At 45.0% G+C, this 12,847-nt stretch overlaps 1 protein-coding gene and 1 non-coding gene across 2 annotated transcripts in view; both read left to right on the top strand.

The window, feature by feature from the left end:
- The window catches only part of STK32A (serine/threonine kinase 32A), a 111,036-nt gene extending 102,049 nt beyond the window's left edge, over window positions 1–8,987 (top strand). Inside the window, 5 exon segments of the mRNA XM_037044988.1 lie at window positions 2,052–2,177; window positions 3,751–3,879; window positions 6,639–6,703; window positions 7,079–7,153; window positions 7,155–8,987. Coding sequence (XP_036900883.1) covers window positions 2,052–2,177; window positions 3,751–3,879; window positions 6,639–6,703; window positions 7,079–7,153; window positions 7,155–7,173 — 414 coding nt within the window. The 3' untranslated portion in view covers window positions 7,174–8,987.
- Window positions 8,988–12,452: 3,465 nt separating this feature from the next.
- On the top strand, window positions 12,453–12,557 carry LOC118986226 (U6 spliceosomal RNA). Its single transcript, XR_005066327.1, has one exon. It is a non-coding gene; the product is annotated as a U6 spliceosomal RNA (small nuclear RNA).
- Window positions 12,558–12,847: the final 290 nt, after the last annotated feature.

Genomic DNA, 12,847 nt, shown 5'->3' with positions numbered 1-12,847 from the left:
TAGGACATAAATGTTCTAACTGCCCCTCAAGCCTTAGTTTGGACCTTTGTCTGCCTTTTAATTACACGTAAGCTGCTTTAGTCTTTCTGTGTTTTGTTCCCCTCCCCCTCCTCATCCTCACACATCAGTCTCTCACAACAGTCCCTTTGCATAGCTCATCCTTCTGTCTACAACACTGTACCCCCTCAACTTTTCCAGCCCCCTCCCTTGAGACCAGTGCTGCTCAGTGATTCTCTGATTGGTTCAAGCCCATGAATTGTTTCTTCCAAATTCATGACAATTACAGAAATTGAGAGAAACGTTTAGGAAAATGTTTAGCACTTTGTTACTGCTAATGCCTCTAAGCACATCGTCAATAGACTCATCTCACTGAACAGGACACAGGCCTCTTTGGAGATGTTGTGTTCAAATCAGGTCAAACTCCACGTGGTAAGGGAAGCTGTGCACGTGAACACTACTTGCTGGTTTTGGTGGGTGGTAAATGAAAACAAACGAGTGAACACACAGCTGGCTCTTCTGTGTGGTTTAAGAAGAGTAGCTCAGACAGCATGTCCTCGGGGGCCTCCCTCTGTGGTCAGCTCACACGGCACAACCTTTCCTCCATGGCGTTTCCCCCATCACGGGCTGGGTTGCCTTCTAAGCTGTATGAGGGGCCATGTCTGACTTGCCCACCAGTGTGTCCTCAGCATCTAGCACAGAGCCTGACAGGTGGTAAAATTTGGTATTTGGATTAAGAGGGTCTGTTGTTTTCATCAGATTTTCCAAGGGCCCACGTTCACTAGAACGATTAGGAACTATTGTAGCAAGAGCTCCATAGTGTGTGTGGAGGGATTACACGAAAGGAGGAATTTGGATCCCAAGGGGATTGGTTGGTTTTTTTTCAAGAGAGAAAATTGCATGGGTGGTAGCTGCTCAGGGAAAAGAGCTTCCGGGGCTAAGGATTCAAACCTGTGTCTGTTTTTTTTTTTAATTGATTTTTATTATTGACATTATCACAGATAGTACTCACTCCCTTTGCCCTCCTCCACACAGCCCCTGCCCCCGCTTCCCTCTGGCCCTCACCACAGTGTTGTCTGTGTCCTGATAGGGGCTTTAGCACCTCACTTTCATCCATGGATAGTCGTCCAGATTAAAAAAAAACAATAAGGAAAGATCGACCTTAAGCGGCCCACTACATCAGATGAACTTAATTGACATTTATAGAACATTCCATTCCAAAGCACCAAACTAGACATTCTTCTCAAGTGCAAACTTGTGACTCTTGTCTTGGGGGTCAAGTTCCTTGCTTTGGAACAGGAACGTTGCCATTGGGAATGCCTAAGATGAATAGGGCAGTCATTTCTGTGAGTGGATTTTCCTCAGTTCCCAGACAGCCCTCTTCCCCGCCAAATTCCACCCTAGTGGTCCCAGGGTTCAGCTCCAGGACAGTTTTCCAGTGAAGGTGACATTTCCCATTTGAGCCACAGGGTTGATGTGATGATTTTGGCTCTGGAGGAGTTAGGAGTGAAAAAATCTTTAATCCCCATTCATAAAACCCAGAACTATAATAGTGACCTTAGTGACAGCTTCTCTGTGTAAGCCCCAGTATATTTTGGTTAGTTGTAAAAATTTTAAGTAGGAAATTAATTTCATTTGTAAAATGCATGCACATTTGTCACCTAATAAGAACAGCGCTTCTTTCAAGCACTTTATTTATATGGCCTCATTTTTACTCCTAGCTGCAGCCTCATGAAATAGGTCATTATCCTCTTTCTACAGGTGGGTAACTGAGATGTAGAGAACAAACATGCCCATAGTGAGCAAGGAGGGGAATCAGCCATCAAAGATACCGTTGACTCAATGGGACAGCTGGTTTCCCACCCCACCTTGCAAAAACCAACTTACAATTCATTCTAACTGGCCGTTATCTGTATTATCACTTATGGGATCAGGGAGGGGAATATGGCCTTACTTCCTTCAGTCTTACACTTGAAAATAGAGGGACTTTGTATGATTTTCTTTGCCCCACTTTGACCTTCCTTATGACCTTAGTGTTTCTGTTCCATTGGTAGCTACTGGAACCCAATCCAGACCAACGGTTTTCTCGCCTGTCAGATGTTCAAAACTTCCCATACATGAATGACGTGAACTGGGATGCAGTTCTGCAGAAAAGGCTCATTCCGGGTTTTATTCCCAGTGTAAGTCAGTCCTTACAAGCCCGTAACAACTCCCATTCTGTGCATGTGACCCTGCATGCCAGATGCACACCTGGTCTCATTAGCTAACCGCACTGTTCTTGTACAACAGCCAAGCTCCTGTTTTACAGATGAGAAAACTGAGGCTCATGCAGGTAACTTGGCCACCAGGGGGTCACATGGCTAGCAAGCAGCTGAGTTAAAATACTAATCTAGGCCTATCTGTGTCTAGAGGTCTCGCTTCTAACCATTAAAAAAAAAAATCCTCACCTGAGGATATGTTCATTGACAAGAGAGAGGGGGAGAGAGAGAGAGGGAGAAGCATCTATGTGAGAGAGAAACATTGATCAGTTGCCTCCCATACACACCCCCACCAGCGATCAAACCCATAACCTAGACATGTGTTCTGACCGGGAATTGAACCCTCAACTTTTTGGTGTATGAGAGGATGCTCCAACCAACTGAGCTCCCCAGCCAGGGCCTAACCATTTTTTGTAGCGTACTTTTTTTTTTTTTTAAAGAAAAGCCCTAATGCTCCTTTTACATAGTTTTCACCTAACATTGTGAGTAGGTTATGTGACTTTAAGAGAAACGACATAGAATGAAGCCAGTTTTACCCCTGGCCGAATGATGTAAACAAGAACTAAGTTCTTACACATCTCCTCAACATTATAATAAAATAAAACCTCAAGGACCTACTGTTGTCCTAGCCAGGAATCTGCCAAGTTTTGAAAAATCAATGCTGTCTCTGATCTCAAAGATGTAGGAATTTGTATCGCTTGGTGTTCTGGGAGTCAAAGGACTGAAAACTCGTGGTGGGGACGAGGCACTTATTTTTACCACTCATCCCTCTTACATTCGCAATGACGGAGACCCCAAGGGAGGAAATTCCCACTGGATGAGTCCCTGGCCAGGCGACAGCTGTGGCCTCCTGCAGAGACCTGGAAGAAGCCGGCATCCCGGCATCCGGGTCAGAGTGCACAGTGAGACAGCAGTGTGCTGGAATTCTGGGGCGGAGGAGCTCTACAGTGGGGAGTGACCGGCAAGTGGGCTTGCCTGGACACTTGGCAGGGCCAGCAGGGGCAGTTTGTTCCAGGTTGATGCGTGACACTGCGGGGAGCTAGTGCTTCCTGCTGCTTCCACACCCCACTCCCTGCCCCCGCGCCCCCAGTGCTGATCCCAGAGACGCTCTAGCGTGGCTCAGACTTCGGTGTGCAGCAGAGTCACCTGGGGAGAATTACGTGTCACATGTGCAGTTTCCTGGGCCTTGTGTTCAGAATCACCAATTCGGGAAACCTGGTTGGGGAACTGGGAAGCTGAGCAAACCACCCAAATGATTCTAACAAACTACGTGATTGTTAGAACATAATTTGAGACAGAGAACCCCAAAACTCAAAATTCAGAAAAATAATTGTCATTTGACTTCCTTTCAACTCATGGGAGGCCCATGGGGAGTTGAGAAAAATAAAGTATAAAAGTCAAGAGTGGAAAAAACAGTGCAGAGGCACCTCCCCCCGGAAACCAGAGTGGGGCCCCCGCGCGCGCTAAGGAGTGACCCGACCTGTCCTCCTTGCAGAAAGGCAGGCTGAATTGCGACCCCACTTTTGAACTCGAAGAAATGATTTTGGAGTCCAAACCTCTTCACAAGAAAAAAAAGCGGCTTGCCAAGAAGGAGAAGGAAATGAGGAAATGTGAGTCCTCTCAGGTGAGTAGGTGTAGCTGTGATTCTTTGGGGAGCTTCTGCTAGAAGGCTGCCTCAGCGCTCAGCCCTTGCTACTGCGTGAGCACGAAAAGGGCCAAACTCCTCCGTGGCCCTGGGCGTCCTAGCAACAACGTTTCACGGTGGGCTTTCTGCCTCTGTCGTGAGGCAGATTCCGTTATTACCTTCTCCCAGCTCTCAATTCAAATTTGTCAGTTTCCTGGGACAGCCTCTAACTGGCCAAGCCTAGGCCAGGTGACTACTCCGAAACCAGTGCTCAGGAGGCATGTCTGCAATTACAGGAATACCTCATTTTCTTGCCCTTTGCTTTGATTTTGTCCTTTTTACATATTGAAGGCAAGACCCTCCATCAGAAAAAAAAATCACAACTCGATTTATTGCAGTACTTGCCTTATTGTGGCACTCACTTTACCAAGGCGATCTGGATCTAAGCTCACAATATCTGTGAGGTCTGCCTGTACACCCATGGCTGCTTGGGGCCTCACTCTCACTGGGAGCAGCCAGACCTGGACATGGTGCCTGTTCTTTGCTACAAGCCAAATTTCATGATACCAGGACTAGCAGTAGAGAGCAGAAGTGATGGAATTCTTATATGATCAAGCACTAATTTTGAATTTTGGATTTTAGGCTGAACTAATTTTGTAACAATATTATTTTGTTCGAGCTCAGATCTCAATACAGTAACTTACAGGGACTCAATAGGATTTTATACATGTAATTCTATGTATTATGAGCATTCACTGTGCCTCTAATGATCACTCATCTATCCATGCATTTATCCATCCATTCATCCACCTACCCATTCAACTAATGGTCATCCATCCCTCCATCCATCCATTTATGTAGGCTATTTTTAGTGAGAACCTGTTATCTACCAGGTCCTATGTTAAATGCCAGAGATAGTTATGAATATTATTTCTGTATTCAATGCCATTCCTGTTCTCAAAGATTGCCCAGTCTTGTGGTGAAGATAACTCTGCAAACAAATAAGAACGCACCACTTCCTTCGTTTTCCTAGTCCTCAGGAACCACTATACCCTTTGATGGTCAACTGAACTCCACGTCCTGTTTGTCCACAGGCTGGCCTCTCACCAGATTCCCACCCTTACCTGTCTTCTGAGGCTCTGCAAAGAATGCTTAGCTGTGCCACAAACCCATCTTGCTTGCTTCCTTTCACTTCAGCTATCTCCCTTCTCATGATCTGTTCTTCTTCATATCCTCACCAATTGGCTTCTCCAGACTTACCCCCTCTATGTCCCTACATGGTATGACTTAAACTGGATAGAACCCCCAAAATGTAGCAAAAACCAGAATATCATTTTTGTTATACATTCTCTAAAGCTTTAGAGACAGCAACAACTTGCAAATCACAGTTTGCCATGCCTCTTGGGCTCTCCATGGTCTACTTTCTCACCCCACCCCTGTACTCTGCCATCCTCGCCCTCCAACCACATAGGCCCTGTGAGGGTCTGAGCCTCAGACACTAGAGGTTTTGTTTTTCTTCAATATCCTTGCTCTTCCTTTTTCCTGAATGTTCTCTTGGATCTTCCCCTAAGAGATTTCATCTCATCCTTTCCACCCTAATGACACCTGTCAAAGATGAAGTCCCATCACTGTCCCCTGCTTAGCCCCCATTCTTAATTCCTTCATGATGTGAATATAATCTATAAATATTTTATATGTATGTTTGTGTGTTTTTCTTCTACCCAATAAATTTAAGGCTTCTTTTGCATGAAGACCAGTTTGGTCTTACCCACCACTATCTTCAAGGCACCCTAATCTCAATAAGGGGTTTAATACATTAATAGGAGGAAAGAAAACTTTATAACTGAACAGTGGAACCTGGGCATTGCTGTTCTTAGAGTTACCAGGTCAAGTTCCATCATGGGAAATCTTCCATGGCATCTTTGTTTCGCCTCCCTCCCTCCTGCTTTGAAATTTCCACTCAGGGAAGAGAGAAAACTCTCCAGTATTCAAGAACAGAGTATTTTCTAATTTCTAGATTTAAAAAAATGAGTGAGTGATATTTTTCCTTAGAAAAGAAAGTTTTTCATCTGGAGTGTTTGGGAAGTACTTCGCTGCAGACTTCTAAAGCCTTGCATCTGGAGTAGCCACTGTCCTGGGCCTGAGCATCATTTTTTTGAGGTTAAGTTTTCTCTTGATGGCAAAGTCATTGGTAGGTATTGAAAGCCAGTGAAATATCAGAGCAAATGATGTGTGTGTCTGTGAGAAAGTCACAAATAAAGACAGCTCTGTTCCTGACCCCCAAAGTCTAGTTCACCAATCCCAGCACTGTTATGGAAACATTCTGCAAAAGCTCAGTGCAAAGAGATGTTTTTAGGCTCTTTGTTACATTCACATAGAACCTCCAAACCTTTCACATGAGGGCCAGCAGATGCTAAACCAGTGTAAGTAACCAGTTTGATAAACCCTTGTCCCTACCCATCTGGAAGCTGTCATTTCTTCTCAGGCTGAGGGGCTGAAAGACGTGTTGAGCTCATAAACCATAACCCAAGTCTTCCTGGTGGGGAGCAGAGTGCTGATGTCTTATATCCTCTTGCTATTTCTTCCCTGTTTGCTCCCCTTTTCTGGCTGGTGTCTCATTCCTGCTACAAACTCTAAGATAGCATCTATTTTGAAGAGGTAGTCTTCTATTTGGGCCATTCAATGGGTTATTGACTCCTGAGGATCCTGATTGATCTGCTCACTCTAACTCTGCTTGTTTCCCAATGTGCACCTGAAAGACATGCCTTCTTCAAGAACACCTTGAATCTGTGCAGAAGGAGTTCCTCATTTTCAACAGAGAAAAGTAAGTAGCTCCTGGAAGCACAGCTGCCTGCAAATGATTGTGTTTCTGCTAGACTTTAATTGCAAAGGCTTAATATATTTTTAACATTTTCTTATCCTGATTACAAAAAATGCTGCCCGTCTGTGATAGAACATTTGAAAATGTCAGAAACCTCTTTTTCTTGTAAGATATTTCAGAGGTTGTACTAGGTAAATGAGCTCCAAGTTTCTGTTGATGGGAAGGAAGAGAAGTGAGGACTTACACATTTAAAACCGAGGATGCTTTTAAATTTTCTCTGACTGCTTTATAAATTGTGGGACATAATGCTATCACTTCAAAAGCTTAAATCTCTTTTCAGTGAATTAACCCTCTTTCTTTTCTTTTTTCCTTTTTAAGAGTAAAGAGGGACTTTAATAAAAGACAAGCAAATCTAGCCTTGGACTCACAAACCAAAGACTCACAAGAAGAGAAGCCAGAATAACAATCTGTGAAGTTGTCAGCATCTTCTTCTTGGGACGTTTCCGGGCACCTCGGCCGTCAGGTTCTGACTTCCACAGCAGGACAGGCAGACTCCTCTCTGTGCACCTCACTCACCGTAGAAATTGTGAGCACCTGCCTTTGGAAGGCAGCAGCATGATACAGAGAAGACCACCCTGGGCTCCTGGGAAATAGTCGCAACACTGATGAACCAACCTCGAGCTAGTCACTTAATCACTTTCTCTGCTTCGGTTTCTTCTTCTAAAATGAGAGGTTATGCTAGATGAGCTCTGCTCTGCCTTTTTAGTGCAACCATTCTATCCTAAACTGCATTTATTTTTATTGCAAATGGGTATTTGGATGTAGATTTATCTTTCCAATCTGCTAGATGTTCTAGTGGACAAAGAGACATGGTTGGGGGACTGAGGGAGGTGTTTGGGGCATGACAGAGGGCTGCTCTTCAGAGATAGGGGACTTCATAAAGAAGTCACAGCCCCCAAGCCCGATTTGTATAGGACTAAGAAATTTAGTCACAAAGACATGAATGGGAGCAGATTAAAGTGACACAGATTCCCCCAGGCCTTCCAGCGACACACCACGTCAGCTTGTCCCAGCTAGCAACAGCCTGCTGTGCGCATCTGCCCCAATGCCCTGTGCAGTGATGTGAGGTTGGGAAGTGGAAATTGGTGACAATAGGGCATTTACACCAAATACCACAAAGCAGGGCTCTCCACCACCCACCCACCCGCACCCAGAAGCCAGTTGTTAAATATCTGTTAGCACACCACTTGCTTTCTTCTAACAATCATGTTCCTTAAGAGTTAATTGTCCTTTTAAGATGATTAGAGACCTGCGTGTGGAATCAGGAAAGACTTCCGTCACATCAAAGCATGTCCACCTTGTTGTACATTGATGTGGCCCACACAAGAGTTACTAGCTAAGTTAGAGTGTGAGGCAAACCTGAGTGAGTAAAATTTATCCTTGAAAATTCCCTGCAATGACTCATAACATCTGGTGGGCATCTTGTCTTGGAGAAGCTCAGGACAGTGAGCCACCGTCTCACCGATGACACAAATCACTGTTCTTGGTTCACTTTGCTTTTTTTTTAACTTTTATTATTGGCTGATATCAGATGGATCAAGTTGTTGGACAACTCACATATGCCTTTATAGAGCAGAATTCACACATCCAAGGGGTTGGAGTCATGGAGCTCAGGGAACAGTGCTGCCTTGGCTCCCTGCCTTGTGCTTGCTTCAAGGATGTCCAGGCAAAATCACCTATTACTTAAAGTATGATGGATGTCTCACCATTTTCCTTTATATTTTATTTATTTGGAAAACACCAAGTTTAATTCACCTAAGAGAGATGTATATATAACACATCTCCACTATCCTGAGGATCTTGGCAGGCAGAGGGACTATTTGGGGGCACCTATGGGGGCCACTGGGTAGAGAGTCAAGAAGTGAATAGTCTTGGTGGTGGGCTGGTTTAACCCCTCAGATCACCTAAACCTTGACCTTCTCTATGGAGAGTGTGGGCCTCAGCAAGATGGCGGAAAGCTGGCAACAGGGGAGCCCAGACTGGCCCATGTGGGAAACCGGACAGTTGGGCTTAGGCAGAAGTAACAGAAGCAGCCACCTGCTGCACCAGACTTTGCCAGAGGACGTTTGCTGGAGCGCATCTCAGCCTGGGTAGAGGCCGTGTGGACGTCTAACTCTGCATTCCCAGCAGTCTCTGCACTAGGCCGATAGGCCCAGAATTTCTGGCAGAGCTGTGGGAGTGTCTACTGACTCAGGAGCAAAGATACTTTTGTTAAAGATTAAAGCCAGCTCCTTTGTTCTGTTTTTATTCTTTTTCTCTACATTTTCCACACATTGTCTATGCTATTTTGTTGTTTCTCCAAACATTATAAATTCCAAGTTTGCTAGACTCAATTTCACAAAGAGGGAGATGGGGTGACGAGATGGCCAGAATCTGCTCCAGGGTGTCAGGGGCCACTTAGTGTTTGCCAACTTCCATCTTTCACTTTGTCTCGATTCGAGCCCAGATGTGCTGTGCATGCAGGTGAGAGCTAATCATTCATGCCATTTCACGTCTACAGTTTCTAATGGGACAGGAACCCAAGGTAATCCCTGTGGTTTGAATCCCTAGTTTTTATTTCCAGTGACTGTGTCCATACCTAAAGCACCCCTGTGGGCATTCAGGAGCTGCAGATGGACTAGACAACAAAGCCTCAGAGAGGTGACAGGGCTTTCCCGACCTACGCAGGTCACACACCCGGGATGTGTGTTCAGTTAGGGAAAGAAAACAAGTTTTGTTTCTGTCAGTGGAGAACAATTGATTATAAACACCTCCCACCACTGTATATTTTAAACATTTGGACAAACAAGTTTTCCAAAAACTAAAAGGATGCCTAAATACTTACCATAATTGCTACTTATTGAAAACAGATCATCTCCCCTCCTCCCCCCATAATTTTGCCCAAAAGCTACTACCCTACCATGTGGAATATGTGTCATCTAGATTCAGACAAACGAGGCTCAGGGCTAAGAATTTTAGAAAACAAGGTGACTGCTGCACTTTCCTGCCTGGTGTTCCCGGAATCTTTTCCTCCAAGCAGCTTCTTCCCTTATCCACGTGGAGCATCAAAAAAGTCTGAGCAGGTTTTGTACACTAGAAGCCTCCTGGTTATAACACTAGCATTGCAGCTGGCCACCCACCCTGCTGCATTCACAGTGCCCTCTAGTGGATGGGCCAGGTAGTGGAGCCCAGTGACACTGCTTAACTCTGGAAGAGAATGCTCTGCTAATGGCAAACACACCTGGATAGAAGCACTGGTTTGAGCTGAGGCCACTGCTACAGCAGGAATGAATGGCAAGCAGCCCAGAGCCTTGCTAAATTAAGTTAATTTAGTGGTTAGTCTTCTTATGTTGGGAAAGTTTTAACCAGAAATGACTAGACTTAGATTGCCATAGGTTGTCTAGATTGAAAGGATGAATAAATAGAGAACAAATGGTAACACGGCCAGCAGGGGCCAGTGTGGCCCTTGGGGCCGACGCAGAAACGCTAGGGCTTCAGTTCTTCCAAAGCTGAACAAAAAGTCATGAAAAGCACAGTGGGTTTGTTTTGGTGCCCAGTTGTCCTTGCACTATGTCTACACAAAGTCCTGTTTCATACTGTTTGCCTGTGATTACTGCTTCTTACGAGCTCAGTGTGTCTGACAGTAAATATTGACGTTAACCCTCCCAATCAGTTATCTGTGCTGTTGTGAACAGGTGGCCAATGGATAGGAAGCTCACAGTTTGGCTGCAGCATCTCCAATGTCAGTGTGTCTATGTGTGTGATGGTTTTTCCTAGAGGAAGGGTTGTGGTGCCCAGTTACCTGTTCATACTTTTGTTTCCTGCCGTGAGGAATGTTTGTCACCACACAAGCTGGCGATAGAGGTGGTATTCTATAAACTACGGAATGCAACACCATTTAACTAATCCCCATGTATAAAAACTAAACACCTGACCCCTCTAGCATCCATACCTTATGGTACACAAACTAGGATTTCAGGTTTTGCTTTGCACCACAAGTCCACAGACCACCTGGACACCTTTTCCCCACGCTCTGCCTTCCTACCCCTGAATATCTCTTTTCTGCTGTATCCCATCTGCCACAGCAGCAGGTGGATGTTCCAAGGCCCATCCTCTGCAACAGGAAGGAGACTGAAGCTCTGAACATCTGCAGCTTGAAGTAGTTTGGGCCTTAGGAGAGAATAAAGAGGACTTCAGATCCATGATAGCTCAGCCAGCAGGCGGGGGTGTGTCCTGGGCTTGTCCTGAAACAGGCTCCTTGTCCTTCAGAGGTCTTGGGGGCTCTGAAGTCCTCTGTGCTGGGAACCCTGTTGTCCAGGGCATGTGAAGTCACCTATCATATACTCAGCAGACACTGGACCACAGGACAGCACCCCAACCTCTTTCAAGTCTGGAGCGCCAGCCTAAGATGCCAATTCGTCAGGTTGCTTTGGCCCTGTTACCCCCCACTCCCTCTTCATTGTTAGTATTCCCTTTGGGATGGCTTGATGGCAGCAGAGCTGATTCCAGAAAGTTCTTTGAAACCAGAGTAACCCTGTTATTCCTATCCAGTGTTCTTTCTCCCCACCTAGGTCAATGTGACTCAGCCCAGAAGACCTCCAGCCCATAGACGTGTGAAAGTTAGTCTGTGTGCAAATTTCAGTAACATTATTTTAAAGACTGCTTCATCCCTTTTAGAGCTCTGCAACCTAAGTTCATGTTAGGCATTGACCATGACCTTTAAACCCATGGTCATCCTAAACAGAGCTCAGTTGCTACCTTGGTCATGAATGGGGAAAAGTGTTTCTCCAGTTCTGAGTTTGAGCCAGAAAATGGGACTATGGGCCAAAGCTCATTAGTCATCAGACCTTGAACCTCAAGCTGAAATAATTCTTTATAAGCACAGAGCCGCTTATAATATGGTTTCTGAGCTCCTGTGCTAAAAGGCATCATTGTCCTTTGCTCCTGTACTGACGGCATCAGTCTACCAAACCAAGAGGGCTTCATCACACACAAAAGCAATTCAGCAGAAATGACCTTCCAGCTTGACCAGTGTGACTCAGTTGGGCATCATCCCGCAAAGTGAAGGTTGCCAGTTCGATTCCCAGTCAGAGCACATGCTTAGGTTGTGGATTTAGTCCCTAGTAGGGGGAGGTAAAAGAGGCAATAGATCAATTACTTTTCTCTCCTTCTTTCTCCTTCCCCTTCCCTCTCTCTAAAAAATCTTTAAAAAGAAGAAGAAATTACCATGCCATCCATTCTCCATCTGCTCTAGCCTAAACACAGACACTTTGCTGAGCAAAGAATTTGTTATTTGTGCCCTGCAGGCCTGAGACCAGAGGTGGGGCCACCTGCTCTTTTTGCCTTCCCAGCAGCCATCCCCTCTTCTTCTGGTCTCACAAATTAATTTTCTGTGAGTTAGTAAGAGTCCACATGGTTCAGGTGGCTCGGGGATTGGGCATGTGACCAGGTATGGTCAGTCAGTCCTGTAGTCTCCCAGCCACACCGACTAGTTTGCTAGTGAAAACACATGACCTAAACCAGACCAATCAGAGTCAGTCTCTTTGGCTGGAACTATTGAGGGAGTCTCTCTCCTTCACTTGAAATTACTAAGCAGGTAAAATAAAAACCAAGAGATGCTAATAGCCAGTGGTGCTCCCACATGCAAAGAGCTTCTGTAAGAATGGAGTACCTGCTGAAGGCAAGCAGGATGAAGACATGAAAAGAAACATTCGTGCTTGCTTTGGCAGCACACATGCTGTGTTGGAACGACACAGAGAAGGCTGGCATGGCTCTGTGCAAGGATGGCATGCAAATTCGCACAGCGATTCATAGTTTAAAAAAGAAACAACATTCTAATACAGATTTGCTCAATTTAGCCCCTGAAGTTTTTGGTTATCTTTTTTAAAAAATTGTTTTCCACATATACCAGCTTAACATTCACCATGAAAAGTGTCCTGCATACATGGTAATTAGACCCAGAAGTGTTTTCCCCAAAAGGGTTTAGTATAACGAGTTTGGTGAAATGTTAGAAGATGATAAGTAGTTAAAAATAGTTTGAGAACCTCGAGTTGGACAAATTCTGTAAGACACAGGATTTCTCAGAGCTTTGACAACAGCATGTTAAAT

This window comes from Sturnira hondurensis, unplaced genomic scaffold (assembly GCF_014824575.4).
Source record: "Sturnira hondurensis isolate 20B ecotype Veracruz unplaced genomic scaffold, ASM1482457v3 Scaffold0004152, whole genome shotgun sequence".
In the NCBI taxonomy this organism is placed as follows: Eukaryota; Metazoa; Chordata; class Mammalia; order Chiroptera; family Phyllostomidae; genus Sturnira; species Sturnira hondurensis.
This window is presented reverse-complemented; position numbering and strand designations above follow the sequence as displayed.